This window comes from Oryzias melastigma, linkage group LG9 (genome assembly GCF_002922805.2).
Source record: "Oryzias melastigma strain HK-1 linkage group LG9, ASM292280v2, whole genome shotgun sequence".
In the NCBI taxonomy this organism is placed as follows: Eukaryota; Metazoa; Chordata; class Actinopteri; order Beloniformes; family Adrianichthyidae; genus Oryzias; species Oryzias melastigma.
This window is the reverse complement of record NC_050520.1, coordinates 18159229-18180865: the sequence shown is the minus strand read 5'-3', so window position 1 is coordinate 18180865 and position 21637 is coordinate 18159229. Positions and strand designations below refer to the sequence as shown.

General features: G+C 38.4%; 2 protein-coding genes across 7 annotated transcripts in view; one reads left to right on the top strand and one right to left on the bottom strand.

The window, feature by feature from the left end:
• Nucleotides 1-1291: 1291 nt before the first annotated feature.
• selenom (selenoprotein M) lies at nucleotides 1292-3998 on the top strand. Its single transcript, XM_024275428.2, has 5 exons — nucleotides 1292-1509; nucleotides 2205-2240; nucleotides 2486-2520; nucleotides 2599-2677; nucleotides 3423-3998. Exons 1-5 carry the CDS (start codon nucleotides 1414-1416, stop codon nucleotides 3624-3626), a joined length of 450 nt encoding a protein of 149 aa, XP_024131196.1. The 5' UTR covers nucleotides 1292-1413; the 3' UTR covers nucleotides 3627-3998.
• Nucleotides 3999-4038: 40 nt separating this feature from the next.
• The window catches only part of smtnb (smoothelin b), a 42799-nt gene continuing 25200 nt past the window's right edge, over nucleotides 4039-21637 (bottom strand). For 3 of the 6 annotated variants that reach the window (XM_024275422.2, XM_036213545.1, XM_024275425.2), the window contains 13 exons: nucleotides 21581-21632; nucleotides 20174-20755; nucleotides 18679-18752; nucleotides 10377-10562; nucleotides 10153-10228; nucleotides 9963-9995; nucleotides 9221-9394; nucleotides 9052-9108; nucleotides 8900-8972; nucleotides 8668-8823; nucleotides 8463-8589; nucleotides 8234-8385; nucleotides 4039-5383 (listed from right to left, as the gene is read on the bottom strand). In XM_024275422.2, coding sequence (XP_024131190.1) covers nucleotides 5230-5383; nucleotides 8234-8385; nucleotides 8463-8589; nucleotides 8668-8823; nucleotides 8900-8972; nucleotides 9052-9108; nucleotides 9221-9394; nucleotides 9963-9995; nucleotides 10153-10228; nucleotides 10377-10562; nucleotides 18679-18752; nucleotides 20174-20755; nucleotides 21581-21632 — 1896 coding nt within the window. In that variant the 3' untranslated portion in view covers nucleotides 4039-5229. Of the gene's footprint in view, nucleotides 5384-7050; nucleotides 7229-8233; nucleotides 8386-8462; nucleotides 8590-8667; nucleotides 8824-8899; nucleotides 8973-9051; nucleotides 9109-9220; nucleotides 9395-9962; nucleotides 9996-10152; nucleotides 10229-10376; nucleotides 10563-18678; nucleotides 18753-20173; nucleotides 20756-21580; nucleotides 21633-21637 lie in introns of all 6 variants that reach the window. The other 3 variants (XM_024275423.2, XM_024275426.2, XM_024275424.2) reach the window with 3 other exon arrangements.

The following is a 21637-nucleotide window of genomic DNA, read 5'->3' as shown; positions in this document are numbered from 1 at the left end:
GGTACTTCTGATTAAAAAAAAATCTTTGAAAAAAGAAAAAAATGGTAATCAACACTTCTCTTAACTAATGTTTTTTTTCTGGTATTTATGTTTTTCATGATTATAAATCCACATACCTTATTGTTTAATGTGCAACACAATTTGTCATGAGTGACACACATTAAACACTTCCACAACTTGTGGTACCAACAATTGAGTCAAACTTATACTTTATCAAAACCTGTCTTTTCACAATAAAATCACTAATATTCTATTACATCTATCTAGTTATACCTTTTTCAATTATTTCTAAATAGTTCTATAGGAAAACCTCAAAATAATATATTTTGGGTAACTTAATAAGTTTGAAAAAAAACAATGCAAAACTGTGTAACTTAAATATTTAAAACTCGTTTTAATGTTGATTTTGAAGGATAACATTATCAAAAATGACTTTAAACATTTTTTGTTTAAGCTAAGTTCAATTTTAATATGAGGAATAATCAAATGAAAGTGAATGGAATTGTATCAATGTAACTTGAATAGACATTAATTTAACTAAAAATAATCAAACCAAACAGACACTTTTGTTAAGTAAATGTATTAATAAACTTCATTTAAATGAACTTACAGAAAAAAATAATAAGTAATTTAAACCAAATTGAGGTAAGATTTTAAGATGAATTGATTTGAATCATTTTATTTATTTATTTTACATTGATTGTAGCAAGACTCTAATGAAAATGTTCATGTTTTCTACATTTTCACAATCCCTATTCAGATAATTGACATTTTTAATACAATGCACTTTAACATTTAGCTGCAGTCTTTATTACTTTATTACAATTGTCATCATTGTTTTATTTTCATTTCTATTCAATTAATTTTATGAGATATGATTTCAAGTTTCACTTTAAAGCAAACATGTTTTTCTTTTGTTGGAGTAAAAATTTGGAATTCCCAAGAGACAATTCCGAAAAGGTGTTCAAATAATCATAGAGATGATGAAGGCTTAGATCTGATATTTCCAACCGGGCAACATTATGAAAAACAAAACTAGGTTTTATTTTGAAATAACTTATCTTACAAAACCTTTATTTTGTAGATTTAATCTGAAATGCAATTAAACGTAATTAGAAAACAATTTAAAAAAGTAAACAGTGAGTTTATAACAAATATCAAGGGAGATTTGATTAAACTTGCTTGTTTTCAGGGCTGATCTCGAGGTTTAATGGAGTAATAAGTTTTCAGATTCAGGAATCAACTTTTTGAGGTTGAACAGCCAATGGGAGTCCTCTCCACGCCTCCCTGTCTCATCCGGGAGAAAAGCTTGACGTGGCAGCCGCTCATCACTTCCCCTCCGGTCTCTCAGTCACCTTCGTGCGTCTGCGGGTTCCGGTTCGACAGGAGAACCGATCCTGACCCGGGAGGAGAATGTGGCTGATCGCGTTGGCCGCCGTTCTTCAGTGCGTCTCCGGTTATGATGTCGACGTGAAGAAGCTGGAGGGAATGGCGCGTGCGCGGGTGGAGGTACGGAGCTTTCTCCACCCTATGACCAGCAGAGATGGTTTATTTCGAGTTTATAGCAATCATATCTGCATGGGTGCTAAATTATCTGAAGGGATGCACTTGTTTTTTCCTCATATAATATGTCAGTGTTGTGCGCATGCGCGAGGATTACTGAAGGAAATAGAACATCTTTAATAAAATGGTAATAAAGTCACTGCTACTGTGTTAATCACTCAGTTTTTCCACAATAAATCTTTCCATAACTGTAAAAATGAAATGTTTATCAAGAGAGTCTAAAAGTGTGCAGGTTATGTAGGTGAAAGCTTTTCTTTTGGAAACCCGACCTCTTTTATTTCCAACCTTTTTGTGTTTACTTCCCCCTGGGGGGTAAAATGAGATTAAACTGACAGCAGCTCAACCAAAGAAAGGTAGGCCTATAATTCAATGCTGTTGTGCTAGAAACCTACTTGCAGGGAGAGACATCCACAAAAGCGAGTTTTATTTATTTATTTATTTATTTATCTTTTCCTGAGATTACAGGAGAAAATTAGGGATTTTGTGTAAAATCAAAGTAAGATATGCTCAAAAACTAAACATTACTAAGAGGTTTTCAATTCATTTTGCATCTCTTCCATGGGAGCATCAGTTTCAACTGATGAATATTATGTTTTCTTTGATATTTTCTTTTAACTGTTTAATTTTCTGCCTCTTTCCAGACGTGTGGTGGATGACAGCTCAACAGGCTCAGAGAGGTCAGTCTTCCTGATATGTATGACAAACATGGAGGAAATCAACAAGCAGATTGAAGCCTCAATCGAACCCTAATCTTCTCTCTGGAATAAATTATATTGATAATCCTTATTAATGTTTTAATTTTCCCTGTAATTCTGGTGTCTCCCCATAGATGGTGCACTACAGATAAACTGACATTTGTTTAGATGCCGAAAGTTGTCCATCCTGGACAGAAAAATGTCTAATCTTTCATCTCTTTTTGCAGGTCAAAGCTTTTGTGACTCAGGATATTCCACTTTAGTATCCTTTGTTATTCTAAAGTCTGCACTCCAGTTCAGAATTGTGTTGTGTTTGGAAATCCTTGACCCTTCATTTCAGCCATAACTTGGTGATGAAGCACATTCCTGGGGCAGATCCTGAGCTTGTCCTCCTCAGTCACTATTACGACGAACTTGATGTGAGTAGAATTACCCGCACAATGCTTGTGTTTAGTTTAGTTATTTGGGTAAATTTTTGCACAATAAAAATGTATCTTTGGGTTTTTTTCTCTAATGTTAAACAAAAACATCAGTTAAAGTTAATTTAAAATAGATGTGCTTTAATATTTCCCTCATTTGACTGATTTATTGAGACTTTCATTTAGCAAAAATAGTTGGAATGCACTAAAACTTAATGTGGCTTTAAAAACATGACCTATTTAGATATTAATACAAATATTGCTGTTGGCCATTATTCCCACTAAAAGAAAGGTGATAGCCTCTAAAAAGTTTGGAGCAGGAACCAAAAGTATAACATTTTTCAAATTAAAATGTCAAAAATTGAAGTTTTTTAAACACATGTAACAGAATTACAATCATTTCAGAAATTATCATCATCTAAAATAAACAGGGAATCATTTTACATAATTTGAAAACAACCTATAATACTATTGACTTTTGTCAAAATACGTTTTATTTTGTTTCTAAAGAAACAAAATAATTTCCATGCAGCATAATGTTTTAAAATAAAACAAGGCTGAATTAACAGGCTATTTACTGGCCACCAAACATGAAAATATTGTAATATAAATGTGTTCACAGACGTAAAGAAATCAAATAACTTAAGGCTACTTTTTAGTCATTTTAAAACTGCTCATTTTATGCAACGATTTAAAGCCTTCAGCATTTGCAAAAACATTTTTTTTCTTCTTTTCCTTGTTACAGAGGATTGCTCTTTCTCACATGACCCGCACTGAGATCAATGAGCTTTTGGGGAAACTGGGGTTCTACAAGAAGGAGAAGCCAGAAGATGAGGTGCCAGAGGAGTTCCGCTTCTCCCCCGCCAAAGACAGCCCGTTTAAAGACGAGCCCCAGCACACAACAACCACCTCTGAGCCGAAAGCAGAAGCTGAGCACACTGACCTATAACCTGCAGGAGCAAGTCCACCGTAGCTGCTGACAGAAATGTTTGTAACAGGAGAAAGATCTGGGAAACTTACATCTATGTGATGAACCACTCCAAATAAGCACCTATTTTTCATTCCACTTTTTTTGGGTGGTATCAGGTTATTTTGTGGGTGATTTTCTACTGTCCAAACAGAAATTACAAGTGTGTCTGTGAAATGATTCTTATTTCCTCTTTTTGTGCGTCTTCCTTCCTGCTGTGGAACTGAATGAAGCTTCAGGCTGAAAATCTTCTGACCGGCCTGAGGCTGATGCTATTTGTTCTGCTGGGTAGGACGGATGCACACATTCTGGAGGAAAAGTTGTAAAAGAAGAAAATAAAAACACTAAACCACCCTGAATGATATTTTTGAACATATTACAAACAGGAAAAAAATCATTTTTCAAACTGATTTAATTGTGAATTCACATTTAACTGTGGTGCACAGAAACATGAACTTCTACTGTGTTAAAGCTCTTATATACACACGCACACAGTCACACTAAACTCACTGCTTTGTGGAGGTTTTGTTACCCAACAAACAGGTGCCAGCAGTGAAGTCGATTTAAAATATCATTTACCAAAACAAAGCTTGTAGAAATCCGTGTCATAACACTGAACTCAAATTACACATCCTCTCAGAGAAACCTGAATTCACAAGTGAAATAATAAACTTAATTTAAAATCTTTGCTTAGCTTCATGTTGTTAAATATACACGTTTTTTTCTGTATCAGTTCTTAATAGCCTCACTTATACTACAGAAAGGTAGTCAAATGTGTTTTACAAAGTAGTTTCATCTAAGTCAAATTTAAAATCTAAAGATTTGAAAGAATAATATACACACTCAAAACATAAAAGTAAAAAAAAAGACTTGAGTAGTTGTTGGAGTTCATGAGGTCTTTGATGATTTAGAGGTCCTTCTTTCATTTGCTGTCAGTTAATCAGCATTATATAACTATATATATATATTTTGGGTATTAATATAGTAACTGACAATCCAAATCTATTTGAATAAAAAGATCCTGTGGTCATAAAAATGAACAAATTCATTAAATGTGTCAACATTAATTCAAAGTAACTCAAAATGTACTAGAAAACAACTTATAGTTAATAATATCTATTAGCAGAAGTGCTAAAAACAGTAAAATGACGGTTAAAGAACAGAAAAAATGGGAAATATGAACACTTTCAACAGGAAAATGTTTTTTTTTTTAAATAAAAATTATTTTCCTTGGGATTTTTTTAAAATATGCAAACAAACTAAAAGAGCTGCAGAATATTAAAGCTTGTATAAAAGAAAATGTGAACAACTATAATAACATTAATTAAAAAAAAGAAAAAGTTCTGCTATTTCTTCTTCAACAAACTGTGTCCTAAAGGGAACAAAAATAATGAAAATGTCACCACTGCCCAAACATACAGCATGCTAAGCAAAAAAATATAAAAATATGTGCATGTTTTTGCACGTGTCCATCAGAGATGTGCAAGGAATATGACCCTGTCTGTTAGACCGAATATCTCCATCTGATGGTACGGAGGCAATTGAGGGGTTAGAAGATGGATGGGGCCGTACAGATGACCCCAGGTCAGAGGTCACAGGGGCGGCCCATGGACATCTCATATCGGCGCAGGTGATTGACCAGCGACTGTACGTAGGTGAAGACACATTTGGAGTCTGGTTTATTTCCCATGATCATCATGTCTTCCACCTCCAACAAAGGCATGCAGTTCACACAGGCCCTGGTGAACATAGAATGGAAGACTGGATGAGAATAAACGAACGGATGGAGATGACACATAACGAATGAATGCTTTTAACTTTTGAAGATTTTGTCTTCAACTGTTCATTAGATTCATAGTGAGACAGCTTTAAAACACACATAATCCTCAAGTTACCCTTTATCTAATTTTTATGATGGAGTATTAAGGCCACTCTAAAAGAAAATATATAAATAATATATGAGAAAAGTCTTAAAATTATTCGAAAAAGGCTAAATAATTTAAGAATAAAATTGTAAATTCATAATTTAAAAAGTTGTACTTTTCCAAAGAAAATACTGAGTTATAATTGTGTTAAAATAAAGTTACAGCTGCAAAAGAAAAAAAGTAAAGCTGATTGAGCAAGATTCTAGAGCATAGTGATTTTAAAAGGTTATGTTTGATTGCTTTTGTTTAAGAATTTTAAACACTAAATATTACCATTTATTTTCAGAAAAGCAGAAGTTTTTCTTGTAAAAAATAAACTTTCGGAAGCCTAATTGTACGGCTTATTTCTCATAATTGTACGATTTAATCCTTTTAACATTTTTCCTCATAATTCTTAAGAGTTTTTTCTAATACATTTTTTTAATTCCTCTTATAATTTTACAACTTTTTTTTTATAATTTCTCCACTTTACTCTCATAAAATTTTGACTTTTTCTCCTCATAATTCGTATGATTTTTTCACAAAAAGAGTGACTTTTTTCTTATGACTTAATGACATTTTTGATAATTTTACAGCTTCATTTAAAAAAAAATGTTGACTTTTTTCTCGTAATTTTAATGACTTTTTGTCATAAATTTTTTTTTTTAATTTTACTATTTTTTTCATAATTTTGAAAATGTATTCTTGTTCATTTTAATTATTTTCCTTCTGCTCGTTATGTCTTGTTTTCTTGTACAATTTTGCATTTTTTATTAAAATTTTACAATATTTTAAAAATTATTTTACAGCTTTATTTTAATAAAATCTTTACTTTTTTCCTCATAATTATAAAGATTTTTTTCTTATAAAATTTTGACTTTTTATCCCCCATACTTTTATGACTTTATTCTCATATATTTACATTTTTTTTATATTAATGGTGTCCCGGATACATCATAGTACATTTTCAATAAACAACTAAGTGGAAAACCTTTTAAATGTTCTTTGATCTTTATAAACACATTTTGCTGTGCCGGAGGTCAATGACCACTAGATGGCACTATGTCCTGACAAAGTAAACCCACTGTCACAAGAGTCGATGCAAACTGCAGAGCAGACGAGGTTTTCAAGAGACAAATGTCGACCATGTAGGATCTCTTTTTCTGTGAATGTCTTTAAAAGGTTTTACAAGCCAAGTGCATAAACACTGTGACCTCACTTGATCGAACAACAAAGCCGCCTTACTTTCTGCTTTCTTTCTGATCTCCTCTGTTTGAAATTCGGAGCGACTCCAGCTCCTTTTTAAGTGTTGAGCCTCAAAGGACTCTGAACAGTGACCTTGGAGAAAAGTCCGCGTGGACACGTGCGCTCCATGTTTGGCGATTTGGATTAACACACAGCATCCTACAGCTATCTCAACCACACACTCAATGCTTCCTGTCAGACTATAGAACAATCCATCCGGTCAGAGAACTTCTGCTAACGCTTAGTCACCATCTCACCATTGGTTCACTGTTAGGAAGGGTGGAGTTCTAGGAGGAATTTTTGGTTTTAACCAGGCCCTTTGTCACCAGACCCCTGTAGAACTCCTGCAGGTATGTGTACACACACTTCCAGTCTGGTTCACGCATCTTCACCATGTCTTCCACATCCAACAGCTGGGGGCAGTCCACTAGTTTCCTGTGCCCGCACCCAAAAGTGAAGAAGAGGAGGATGGAGGGAAGACAGGAAAAGAACAGAGGAAGGCACAGAGATAAAGGACAGAGGGAGACAGAAGGAAGGAGAAACAGATGAAGCCGTGAACAGCCAATAAAGAGAGATTTGGAAGTACAGAGACAAAGAAAAGACACAAAAAGAAGTTTACATTATGTGTTCACAAATATGCACATGTCATGCCTCATAAACATCACAATACATTCGCTTTGTGGCACACAAATAAAAGACAACAAAATGTCAAATGAGCATCAGCTAATGCTCATTCAGCCTTTTTGTTTGTTGTTGTTTTTTTTCTCTCTTTTGAGATGAATATGACAATGATTGTAAAAAAAACAAAAAAAACAACAACACTTTTGTAACAAACAAAAACGCAACAATGTGACTCTAAAAAATAAACACACGTGTGCTCAGCATGGGTGTGTGTGTCTGCGTGAGTAGGAAGCAGGTGGAGGTGCACCATAAAAAGAAAAAAAAAAACTGGGGCAGACAAAGTGGTGTGGTTGTGTGTCAGTCCAGTGCTGACAGGAACCTTCGACATCCGTTCAGACATCTTCCTAAAGCGTGTGGCTGCACACACACACAAGTGACAAATGCAAAAGTGAGGAGAAATATCAAAGAAAGAAGAGGGATCAAATGGAAAAGTTTAGAGTTTTAGTGAGATGTTTGCTCATCTGGGTTGGAACAGAAGTTATTAGTCTAACGCGCAGCTCACTCGGTTTTGAAGGAGAAGTTTACATCTAGGAGAGACAAAGGAAGTTAGCCTTGAGCTGCTGATCGGTCTTCACGACGCTGGCAAAGAGCAGCAGTGAGTAGAGGTCATTTACAAGAAACACAAACAGAAAAAAGTTTATTTAAGGAAAAAAAGGGACTGTTTGTGTGTGTAGGGAACCTAGATTGCATGTTCTGTTGATTCCGCTTCATACTCTTTCGGATGTTATAAGACGTCTGCTCGGGTTAGCGTGTACTCACTCTGCGGCGCTGAAGGCCACTTCAAAGTTATGCCTGCGGTTGCTGGGACTCAGAGAGCTGTAGTCAAAGGCATCAGGAAAGAAACTGTGCACCAAAGCACAAAACGCCATGCCATTGCTCCAGCTGGAGGAAAAATTCTGGATGTCCACATGCTGAAGGAAAAGAATTCATTTTCAGACAAAGATAAGCTCTGAACACACAACGGAGTCGGCCATGTTTGTTGGCTTACCTCATACGAGCGAGTCTTGGCACGACACCAGTCCAGCAACATCTGCTTGATGGAGTTAGCGTTGGGTACACCAAAGCTGGTGGAGCGCTGCACCCTGTTTACCTTAGCAACAGCCTGATTGAAAGATCTGCAAAGACAGCCATTTCTGCATTAATATTTACATGCCGCTGCATGAGCTTTCTTTCGCCTCTCTGTTTATCCTCACCCGTTTCCCTCCTTCTCCAGCTTCTCCATCACGGCTCTACGCGCCTGCATGGCGGACGACTTCGGCATGGTTTGAGCCCTCATCACCTCCTTGCGCCTCTCTGCCTGCCGCCGCTCCAAAGCACGGGAGGACGAGTCGTCCTCGCGGTCAAACACACTAAGAGGGAGCCGAGCAGCACGTTCAAGAAACGGATCGGAACCAGTAAATGCTGGCATGCGTCACGATGACCCACCTGCCCACTTTTCTGCTGGTGTTAGAGGATGAGGAAGAGGTGTAGCTGAAAGATTTGGAGTGGAGGGTTCCTCCTGGAAACGCAAACACATAAACAAATAAATGTCGTACTTTTACTCCACATTATGAAGGTAGACAGAAAATAATACTTACTGTCTATTTTCTGTACATAACTAGTTTCTACAAGTGTACTTGACTTGCTCCCATCATCTGAAACATAAGATTATTTCCTTTTTAAATTTATTTTAAAAAGGTGCAAGCAATAAAAGTCCTTGAGCTTATTAAGATCTGAGGAGGCAGAAATAAAGACAAATAAAAGTACCAGACTGTGTGAATCGATTTGTCTTAGTCACTTGGCTGATGGTTGATCCGTCGGCAGACTTCTCCACCTTCTTCACCACCACCTCTCCGGATCCAGGCCCAGCCTGACCTCTCTGACCTCCTCTCTGCTGCCGCAGCTCCTGCAGGCGAGTCTCACGCTCCTTCTCTCTTTGGTCTTGTGTCAAACGGAGGTCAGGAGAGAAAAAGGGTGGAAAAAAGGAGAGGGCAGAAGATAGAAAATGAAAAGGAAAGCATTTAGTTTCAATAGAAAAAATATGTAAGCAACTCAGTGCTCCTACATTTAACCATTTTTCAACAATCAGATTAGAAGTCTATAAAAAAAAACTCTACAAATAAAGCATAAACAGTTGCATTTCTGTCGTGTGGAGGAGAATTTAACCTGCACTTTTAAAATAAACTTTACTCTCATTTTGCAAAAAAATATTTGTTACCAATAATTTTAAAACTCATTTCAGGTTTTCACTGAAAACACTAAACCTTTAGTTTAAATAATAATTCAAAATTCACTCCAGACGTGAATGTCTCGACATGTGCGAGTGGAGACGCTTCACTGATCCCACAAAACACAAGGTTCATGCAAAACTCAACACATGCTTTTATCATCAATCCTATTAGAGAAACTCAGCAGTAGAGGTGGTCTCACAAAGAGAAGGGGGTGCAACCAACAGAACCAAACCAGGCAAGATCCATCACTAATGTGCACTGCACACCACCTGTCCTACCCATTTCCTCCTGCGTACAGCCCAGCATGGCCTCTGAGGGCAGAACGGATACAAGCAAGACCTTTTTCACATTTGTAAAGATAATGATGGACATTTTGTGAACATGCTGCCTCCGCCTCTGGTCACAGAAGTATGTGTAAACATGAAACAAGAACCTTCTTTGTAAAAACAGATAAATGCGTGCAGTTACCTCTCTTTTTTTTGCGAAGGTCTCTCATTGCTGCACGGATCATTTTCCTTTCCTCAAAGTCTTTGGACTCGTCAAGCTGCAAAAGTTTGAAAAGCTCACTTTAAACAGAATTGTTAAAGAACACCCACAATGCTCTACTGCAGACACAAATTTTTTTCAACTCCATAAAGTTTTAAGATTTTTGCTAAATAAAAGAAAAGTTGAATGGTTAATACGCTAAATACCATTTTGTCAAGAACCTCTTCATCCTCGATTGCAGCAAGCTGTTCTGCAGTCAGTTTTCCGGAGGACTCCGCAGGTTTGGCCTGGGAGCCGGGATCACTGGGCGTGGGTGGGATGTGACGGGTCACCTGGAGTGTGGGTTTGGCTGAAAACACCGGCTCTGAGGCAACAACGGGCTCCGTTTCCATCTGCACAGGAGAAGCAGATACAAGTCAAACTGAGGCTCTAAGATCGTTTCAACTCATTTTAGAGAAAAAAACAGATCTGAAGCTGTGTGTTCACCAAACCAGAGGGAGGGTTTATAAAGCATGAATTAAATGTTGGCTGACACTTAGAGGATTTAGGTTAAACACACTACAGATATGAAAGGCCTCACATTTTCCACCTTCTAATCCTTTTCTGCACATATTACAGAGGTCTGGAACCTAAAGCTCCAGAACCACATGTGGCTCTTTGACCCCTCCATCATGGCTCTATAGAAAAATAAAGTGTTTCACTTTGAAAAGCAACTGTAAAGTAAAAAGTAAGTAAGTTGTAAAGTAAAAAAAAAGTAAAGTAAGCTAACTCAAACTTTATTCCCCTTATTCCCAAACAGTTTAAGGACAGCACATACTGAACCATTTTGACAGATTTTTGAGCACCGTGTACCAAAGAAAATCAATTTATTATCAGTAAACCCAGAATTAAAATCCATTTATATTAAATTATTGGGCAGATTTTCTATTTATGGAGAAATTAAAGTACTTTAGGTGCATCTTGTGTTTAAAATAAATACAGTGGAGGTCACTTAAATAGCTCTGATTTAATTTTGGTCTGTTAGATCTACACATTTCTGACTGACATACACCACAAACTGTGTTTTAAGGCTATTTTCTCTTTGTTTGTGTTTTACTTATGCCAAAAAAAAACAGCAGTTCAAGTAAACTTATCATAATAGCAACAATAAAATAAATACAAATCAATGTTATATTTTCCTAAAGTGTGAAGTGAGACTTGGCTCTTTTAGTGCCCATACCCCTGAACTAACTACTCAACATATCAACCAACTTCATTTTACAATCCAGTTATAGCAGAGAGCCAATAAGCTCACAAGACAAACAAACACTACCAAGGCTATATGGCTTGTGTGGTCCAAAAGAAAAATGAATCCTCCTACAAAGATTTTGCATGTTAACTTTCCCAAATGGTGGCGCTGTTTACATAATTTTGTGTATTCTGAGTGAACGTCCTGCGTGTCCACCAGAGAAAGACTGAGAGCGTAGAGGAATAACCACAGAGTAAGGAGACAGGGAATCGTGAGAACAGACAAACCATTACAGATAATAGGTTGTTAAATAAACTTTGGTTTGAGCTGGAGCTCTCTAGGTTAACTATAAAATCTCTATTTACATGTCAACTGCAGAGCTTTTGTTTAAACTAATTTAGATTCGGAAAAAACTCTGACAGCTGCCACCCCCTCCCCATCTCTATAAACAGCTGCTTTCCTCTCCCTGCCAGGCCAGGCCAGGCCAGGCCTCGGCACTGAGGGAGAGTCGCAGCCCGGACATTCAGCTGATTAAAGGTGAGCTCTGGTTTCTGACTCTGGACGCAGAGCTCTGACCCCGAGGGACAGGCTGGACTGAGAAGAACTTGACCGTTGAAGAATTTTTGGGGACAAAGCACAGCCTAACATGGAGCGTTCAGAGAGGGAGTGTATGTTGGGAAAAATCACAAGAAACAAACTCCAAGTCCTTAATTGTAGTTTAAATAAGCTTTAGGATATGGGTCAAAGCAGCCGAAAACTTTTTATAGAGGCTAAAATATTGTTTCTAACTTGGACCTGCCATGGAAATACATTGAGTCTGAAAAAATGTTTTCAACCACAACACAGAGCAAAAAGGGTCAAATAACATTTACCTGCTGGTACTTAAAATAGAAAGTTTTAACTCTGTTCTAAAGTTAAAAAAGTTACTGGTATTAAGATTTTATCAGTGTTTTAGCTGAATGAGAAATAGAGTTGGATAGAACTGTCATTATACTGAAGAGATTAACAAAGTCACAATTTTACTTTTTTCAGATTTGGATCCAAAACCAATTTTATTTGGTTAAGAGATTCTGTTTTCACCAGCATAAGGAATTAAACTGAACTCAAGTGAAACTTTCCTGAATAAAAATGTAATTATTTACATTTAAAATGAATTAAAGCAGTATTTTTCCTAAAAAATATAAACAAGTATAAAATGTCTAAAAAAAATAAATTAGCAGATTTCATAATACAGCATTTTATAAATTAGTATGAATTCTGAGAAAAGACCTGGTCCTAGTCTGATAGTAACAGAGGTAAATGTTCAGAGCTGCATTTTCATTGTGCTTTTTCTAAGCACTGCTGGTGACACACCTGTGACAAACAGACCGGGACCACTGTTGCTTTTAAAATGTAGTCATTTTGTCCTCCAAATTGTAGAGTAGTAACTCAGCAGAACAAAGGCGTGCATATGATTGCAAGGTGGGACACTTGGAGGTGCAAGATGATAGAGGGGTTTAAAAGCAGGCTGTCAAAACTGACTGACAGGTGAGACGACCAAGATTTTTTCTGATGACGCCATAACAACACTGAAGATTCAAATCAGCAGAGGGTTTATAGTTTTATAAAAAGAGGCCAACCAGTAAGTTACACTAGAACAAAAGCATCCCTCCATTTTGCTCTAAAGGTGTCACGACAAGTATCTCTATATATATAATACCATGCTGGGGTTTGGAGAAGAGCTTTCCAGCAGGGATGGAGCAGAGAGGGAGCGAAGGGCTGTAAAGGCTGGCGTCTGATCGTCCTCTGATGTCTGAGTGTTTGTCTCCACAGACTGTCTGAGTAGATCTTTGGAGAATGATGCAAGTTCCTGGGCTTGATCTGTGTGATCACATAGAGGAGAGCTAGCTGGTGTGTTCTGGTGTGAAGGTGAAGAAGCCGAAACATCACATGGAGCTTCATCTGTAATCTCCTGACGAGTGCACAAAGTGGGAGACGTGGTTTTGGTTTCGAACAGACATAAAGATGAGCTTTCCTCGGCTTTAGCTCCACATAGGATGGGATCAGACAGTCCCATAGCTTGGCACAGGGCCTCCACTTGGCACATAAGCTTAGCTTGCTCAGTTCTCAACCTCAGGTTCTCCTCCTGCAGTTTGGCGACGGCCTCGACCACAGGAGACACTTGATTTGTTGCCTCCTCCAGACGGACATCCACCTGTTTCCCAAAGACCTGCAGGTCATCGTGTATCTCCTCAACAGCACGGCGCAATGCTACCTCCAACGTCTGCTGCTCATCCTCAGCTTCCTCGTGTACAAGCAGGTTACAAATCACCTCTTCCAGCCTCGACTCTGCTTGCCGTCTTGAAGCTTCTGGAGGCTCTGAGGCAGGGAGGAGGTCAAGGTTCACCCCCGGCATATTCAGGGTTATATGGAAAAATTTCCTATGACTCAAAACTCTCTTGAGAATCTAAAACCTCCGGCAAACTGTCACTACTTATTTAACAACAATAAAACCTGCCCTCTCTGTCCATCAGATACATTCAAAACAATTTATGCTCTTTATAGCCCCAACAATTCCCTCCTCTTCACCAGCAAGGACTTGACAGCCAATAAACACACAGGGGCTCATGTTTCCCTGGCAGCCCTCGCACACTCGTCTCCACGTGTCCTGCGACAAGTATATTTATCTCCTGCTTTTCCAATATTCCATTGAGTCAGACGCTCTCAGGAAGGACGCGAGAGGCCGGGTTTAGAGAAGCCACACCACCCACTTCAACTTTCCCCCTCATTTAGCCACGTCCTTCACACCTCCACTGGGAAGAAGCATGGGCCAGGCATTTGTAGAAAGCTACAAAATCAGGTTTTTACCTCATTTGGAACTTCTTTTAAAGACCCACACCAATGAAAATTGTTTTTTTAGTGTTGTTAATGTGTTCTCGTAGCATTGTAGAAGAAAATATGTTTGAAAAAGCTAGTAGGTGTGACGTAGAACCTGCAACGGAAGGCCACAATCTCCCTGATCTGCTCCATTCCGATGCATCCACTTAAAGACAAATAGATCTATGTACGGCTCTGTTTTCCTCATCCGAGCCGGTTGGCTGGTTCAAAACTAGATATCTCAGATATTGCTCGCCATTTTTCATGCACCAGTAATGTTAGGTTGGGGGTGTGAGGGGCTGTAAGAGAGAGTGTAAACAAAGGGATGATGGGAAATAGGGGCAGGCTTACTTCCTGCCAATGGTTTTGCCCACAACTCACAACTACTCCCACTCTACAGAAACTATGGCCTAGAAAATAAACACTTCAAAAAATTAGGCTAAAACTGCATAATTCTAATTTAAAAGACTGTTGGAGAAGTTTTTATAATATATTCCCAGTCAGCATTTTATTTTTAAAGAGACAAAAAGACCTTCATGAAAAAATGGAAGGAAATAAATCAAAGCTGGTTCGGTTTCCTGTGAAGATGAGTTGGAATCAGAGGTGTTACTAATTCAGACATGAAAGAGGAGAAAAAAAAACAAAAGTTGGGACATTTTTTCAAAGCATTTCATGTTAAAGAACACCTTTAAATGAAACTCATATGTATTTTCCTTTAAGTCCATCAATATATATGGAGATTTATGACTTTCAAACTCAACATTTGCACCATCGAAGCAAAAAGAAGAAAAGAAAATGTAAATAACTGCATTTTAAAACAAGAATTGTATATTTTAACCACTGCAGACACTCTCTTTATAGTATTCACATTTAATATTGTGATATTGATACTCCTAACAAGAGTGACAACATATAGGTATTAAACTCGAGGGATGATGATGATATTCTTTCAAATGCCGGTACATTTTTTACTAATAAACAAACTTTGTTTTTAAGAAAGGGGTAGCTGTTCCTTCAAGTAACTGTTCTAACAGAAGCACATGTTGTTCTATAATGAAAATACACTTCATTCAGCAGAAATATATTATCTAAACTTAATACTGTAATTACATAACAGCAAAGCATCTCTCATCATTCAAACCACACACTGCAGCTTCCAGGCTGGCTTGGTGTCAAATCAAGATTACAGCGTGTAGTGAAAAATATTTCAAGGGGTAACAATTGTGTCTGACTTTTAAATTTTTAACAGAGTAGTTCTTAGAAGGAATTAAGCCTTAAAGGAGAGGATATTCATTTCCGTTGGTAGCAAAATATGAGGTCAAGCCCAAAGGGAGCATTTGTCCAGTCTTATCGTGCAACAACCACAGAGAACATTTTATCCTGATCTAAGTACAGAAAGTGCACTGAGACAGCGGGAAGACGAACATGCATTTCAATCATTGCAAGTGTTGTATTTATAAAGTTTTCAGACTAAAAGTTTGAGAAATTAACATCTATGTTGCTACTGAAGTCAGCTACCATAACTTCTGAAAATGTAAACATGTAAAACACTTGCAGAGAAATCAGATGTTAGATTCTCTCTGTCACGCGTGAACATAAAGAGCAGAGTTGCAGCATTCAAACAGAGACATGTCGGTTCATCTGGTGCATGAGTGACTGTTAGTTTTTGTATCCATGTTCCACAGCCATCAGCTGGTGTTGGTGACTTCAGCAAAGCCTGACTCAACTGTCATCACCCCAGCTACAAAGCTTAAGCATTATTTGTGTTTGTGTTCAAGGTCGAGAGGACAGATGAGCTCAAACAGCTGCGATTGCAACACTTCACGGTCTCACCAGTCTTACATTTGAAAGGAATCTTGACATTGCCCGTCTTATCAGTTTCACTTTTTTATGAAGGGGAAAATATGCTGCTCACTTTCATTCTGTGCATCAATGAAGTTGATCTAAAGGCAGCTTACACAAAGACCAAAGCTATCAGCATCAACACATTATATTGTGATAAAACGAAAAACGGCAAGTGAATAGAGGAGGATGTAAGTCCTGGAGTTAGACCACCAAGGAGAAATGTAGACCACCCAAAGGGATCAAAGTGTCAGCAGGAGCCACAGCGGTAAAGAAACGATTAACTTTGGGCTTGAAAAACTGAGTCCGACTGAGCATCGCCTCGATATCGGAAAAATCTTTTCGCTATTTTGCAAAACAGTAAGAAGACGCATGAAAAAAAGAAAAAAAGGAGTTTGCCTCTTCCTCACCTTGAACTTGAACTCTGTCAGGAAAAGTAAGAAAGCAGATAGACTCTGGATTTGCCTAAAAGTAACTATGCTGTCAAATTTTGTACCCCTCAGTGGTTGGTTAACCACAAATCGCTCAAGCAAAATCTTGATGAGCTAAAGTTAAAATGTATTTACTTATATGGCACTTTAAAATGACTGCAGGCAAACAAGGTGTTGTGTATTAAATTCAAAACAACAACTGGGATTAAACTGAGGAGAATCTCTCATAATGTCAATTCGGAAAAATTGTTGATCTGAATCGAGTCCTGAACCTTGCACTTGGTCTGTAGTCAGACTGCCGTCAACCAGGCTTGTATGTTTCGAACCAAAGTTTGTAAGAAAGAAAACCATGTGACAGAAGATCTCTTCAGCCATTAGCAAGGAAATACGAGGGCAGAGCAAAGCAATGAGAGTAAAAATAATAGAACTTCTAAGGTTTGCAATCCTTTTCGGGATAATTCGCTTCTTCACACTTTATATTTTGCTGATCAATTTTAAAAGTCTGTCTTACCGTCAGTTGCAACACTACTACTTTAGAACAAGGAAGGCATACTGCAAGGAGGACACGGCTTGTAAGATACTCTGATAAGTTATAATTGTTAAGAAAACAGTGTGAGAATCAATGTGTAACACGCTAAAAGTTGTTTTAATGAGCCTGCATTCAGCGACCGCATTTTACTGAGTTGCGGCGTCACTGCTCCACGTTTATTCACACCTCATCCGTTGCTTCTTTTCTACTCTGTTTACATCCAGTTGTCCCGCTCAAAGCATGGAGCCTATTCAGACGGAAGAAACTCAGAGCGAACTGGAGCTCAGTCCGATTAGAAATCAACCGAAACCACCTCGAAAGATGGGTCAGAGAGCGGTTCCTGGTCCAGGAGCGGGGTCAGCTCGTGTGTATTCAGACCGAAAATTTGTTCTGGATTATCGGGGGAAACGAACTCTGGTTCACTTCAAGCAAACCAAATGTGTTCCATTTGAATTCACTCTAAGTGACAAAAGGCTTTTGGTGTATCACAGGAAACATTCATCTTGGGCTCATATAGTTATGACAAAGCCGCTATCTTAACTACCAATGAAAAACTTCTCTTCCAGGTGTGTAAACGAACACATTCCTTGTACTCTGCAAGTTTGTTTTGCAATGTCATGATCTTTACCAGTATAATCTTTTGTTTATGCTGCATCCTTTAATAACATTTAGGCTTAACATTAGCCCAGCAGTATATTTACACTGTAATAATCAAAAGCATTACCTGCATGCTGGAACGTCAATGTGGTCAATTAAAAGTAAAACTCATATCCTACAGAATGGCTAGCTTCCTGTAAAAAATGGCTTCTTTTTAAATGTATTCTAGTTTTGTTTGTGAGAACAACACAAGCGCTTTTGTCCCAACAAGGACCTAACTGACGGAGAGACTATCTCAATCCAACATCTTAATTCCACCCTGGAGCTTTGTGTATCCTCCTTTCTACTCTAATCAACAAGCAGGCTGATCCTTTAACCAGATTAGCACCGCTCTCTGAATACACCGCCATCAAAAAGTGTAAACAGGACATCGTTTCATGTCTCCTCACTCCTTCAATCCCTAACTCTTCTCCCATGAAGAAGGGAAAGGTTTTTAAAAAGAAGTAAGCGGGAGTTTATTCTTGGTTTCTGGTAGAGGATTTATGTGTGCTCTGCTAACTCTCAGAGCGTACTGCTTCCAGTCAACTGAAGCTCCGCAGCACGTGAGGAGGGACTGTAACTGTCGTGGATGGAGACAGACAGGTGTGATTTAGGAAAACACTCTCCAGATAAAGCCCGGTTGGGACCGTCTGCAGAGAGAAAACCAGGAATGGCCAGAACACCTCCCTACTTCTCCCGTTCTTCTCCACACACCCTACAAGGACTGGCTACCCACTCAGTGTTTGATAAACACTGTTCTTCCCTCCACTCCCTCCTTTTTTCAGTCGCGCTCATCTCCTCACTCTTACGGCTCGCTTGCTTTAAAGGCCTTTTTAAGGTGATTACTGGGACAAAGTAGAAACCCCAGTGGAAGTCCACAGAAGAAGAAAAAAAAGAGGGCATTAAGATGCTATACGATGGAAAGATATTCCCTATGTGGATCTTTAGAGTTGCTTTGCAGAAATACTTGGGAAAACAGACCATACCTTAATGGAGGATCCAGACGAGAAAGTAGATGAGGAGAGCTTGAATGGAGTTGGTCGAAGGCCGAGGGTCAACTCTGAAACAAAAATCGATTAGGATAAATATGAGCAGACTTGTGTTCATACAGTTTTCAAGAACAAAAGTTTTACAGGGCTTGAAAACATTTTAAAGCTACATTTAAAGCACTCAGTGCTTTTGACTTTTTGTAGAATTAATTTGGACATTGTAAATGTCGTTCTGCAGCTCATACGAGGCAGAATCAGTTTGAAATTTAAAATCAATTCCCATTACTTTCCACAAAACTCTTTGTGAATAGCCTTGCTTGAAGGTAACCATTAGTCAGTTGCATAAGCTGCCACAGTGTCCTAAATAACACAGATTTATGTCTAATGTTGGACAAGTATGAAAATGTGGATGACGGCACCTTTAAAATAAACAGTTCAGAACACTGGCCTGCGAAAGCACAAACACAAACACCGGCTTCCTAATGATCCATCGCCTCCGCCTTCTGCACAGATACGTTAAACCTCGATCGTAAAACCAAGAACTGATGCACACCAGCACGGCAACGTTTACATTTGCAACAACTTTATTGGGCTTTTGAAGGAAACCTGAGACACAGTCGTTTTCTGATGGACTACGGCAAAGAAGATGAAGAGATGAGTTCGTGCAGCATTTTAAAATCAACAGTTTGGGTGAAAGATCCAAGTTTGATGAAAGCAAGGGGGTCCTGCTTCCAATAACACTGTGTTTCGGGGTTGTTTGCAGCATTTACTGACATTGCTCAGATCAAAATTTCTCAGTATAAAGGAAAATTTGACAGTATTCTCCATACAAGATGAAACGTTTTACATCCTGCAAAAAAAAGGCTGAAATTGTGGGTAAAAGTTAATACGGACATTCAGGAAGTTTTTCCTTTTTTCACATTGGTTTTCTACAGATTCAAATTTTTTTCCCACACTTGCTTAAATAAATCAATACATTTCAGCTATAAGGTGGAGGAAATGCCATCAAATGAATCTTTTGTGAATGAAAGGTCAAACAAACTGTTGCTGAAACATCTGCTGCTAAACTCTTGTGTCAAAAGCAATAATGTTTATATTTCTTATTCGCTCATGCAACCTAATGAAGGCAGTGAATGTGTGCTTTAGATAAGGGGGGGTCTGACAGCACCCACACAACAGGACGCATAAGGCCTGCACTGTGTGAGCTCTCAGGCTTGTTCACCCACTCTGCAACAGTAGCTGTTCAGAAAAGGGTTGCCAGTTGTTTCTTCATTTTCCCCCAATATGCTCTCTGCTGTTGACCATTGACCCCCCCACCCCCAGAAGAGTGAGCCTCGTGTACTCCACAACAAATGCCCTTCAGTGTTTATCCTCCTACACTGACTGCTATTCAATTGATGATCTAACTGAAATAAAAGTTGAAACTTTTCAATTATTATCAACAAAAATGAAGTTGGATGTCAGTAAAGTTTTAACACTTTTATCGTTCTACCTTGTTTTTGCCCCAGAGCGGTGATGCGGGGGGTCACGCTGGTGATGGGCACAGCATTGCCTCTTGGAGTCGGCATGTTGGAGGTGGATGTGGCGCGTCCATCCTTGATCTCGATGGTGAGAAAGGTCTTCATCTCTGCGTCCTTCTCTCCGGCTGCTCTCCCTGGGGTCCTGTCTTCCTTTGACTCCACAGAGGCGTGCACATCTTTTTCAGCTGGAAACCTCGTCCCTCCCGGGACGTCCCGTGACTGGCTGACTGAAGACAGAGGTCTGTTGGCCACACCTCCTGAATGAAGGGCAGTTTGACTGTGCGATGCCGTGATGGTGTGAGATGCTGAGTCAGCACGTGGCCTCGCTGGCGTGTCTCCAGATGTGCTGAGGGATGCTGCCGTGTGTGTAAACAGCGCTGCGGCTCTAGAAACATGCTGGCTGCTGCTGCCGGGGGTGATCCCATTCCTCAGGGGGGTTTTCTTCAAAGCTGGGATATTTGGGCTTTGGCTGGCTTCTGTGAACTTGCGCATTCGATCCCGGACAGAGTTAGTGCGGTGGAATTGTTCCAGAACACCATCTTTCTTCTCAGGTGCTGCAAAGAGAAAATAGAAGGAAAAATAGGCCCAAAATCAAGGTAAAAGTTTTTTTTTCAAAGAAGAATAAGAAAAAAGGTAAGAGTTTTCCTAATTTCCAAAATTTTGTATAGACTGTACAAAGAAAATTCTAAGTTCTTTACATACAACATTAAAAGAAACAAGCTAAACAATAAGTGTTTAATAATTAAAATAAACAAAAAAATTAAGAAAGTTAAAAAGAAAAAGTGTGGATGAAAACTTTTCAATACAAACTAATCAAATGCAGTTGAGAACAGGTGGTCTATAACCTGGATTTAAAAACAACGGAGTGTTTTAGCTGATCTAAGGTTTTCGGGAAGTCTGTTCCAGATATGTGGAGCACAGAAGCTGAATGCAGCTTCTCCATGTTTGGTTTTAAATCTAGGAACTGAAAAAAAACGGCTCCAGATGACCAGAGAGGTCTGGCTGGTTCATGCTGGGTCAGGAGGTCAATCGTGTATTTTATGCAAGTTCTCTGCCAGTCATTTTATATGTCAACTTTATCTATATACTTTTTTTGCTTTTACTAATTTTAAAGCTTTTATATTTTACTGCAGATATATTTTTTTAAAGAGAGTTGCTGGCTACTATTCGATATGAATAAAAATAAGACAGTTTTATGTGTGACAGAAATACTAATAACATTCCTTAAAGATGTTCTTAAACAGTAATGAAAAGGCTTAAATAATTTAAAATCCTACAGAAAGAAAGAAATAAAAACATAGAATGTTAGTTTAGCTCTAATACACAGGAAATATTCAAATAAAATACATGTATGATCCATGTATATGTTGATTTCTTACCACATTGTCTCTCATTGGCGTGGCTGAATGACAGACTGTTGTTCAGCGCTTTCTAAA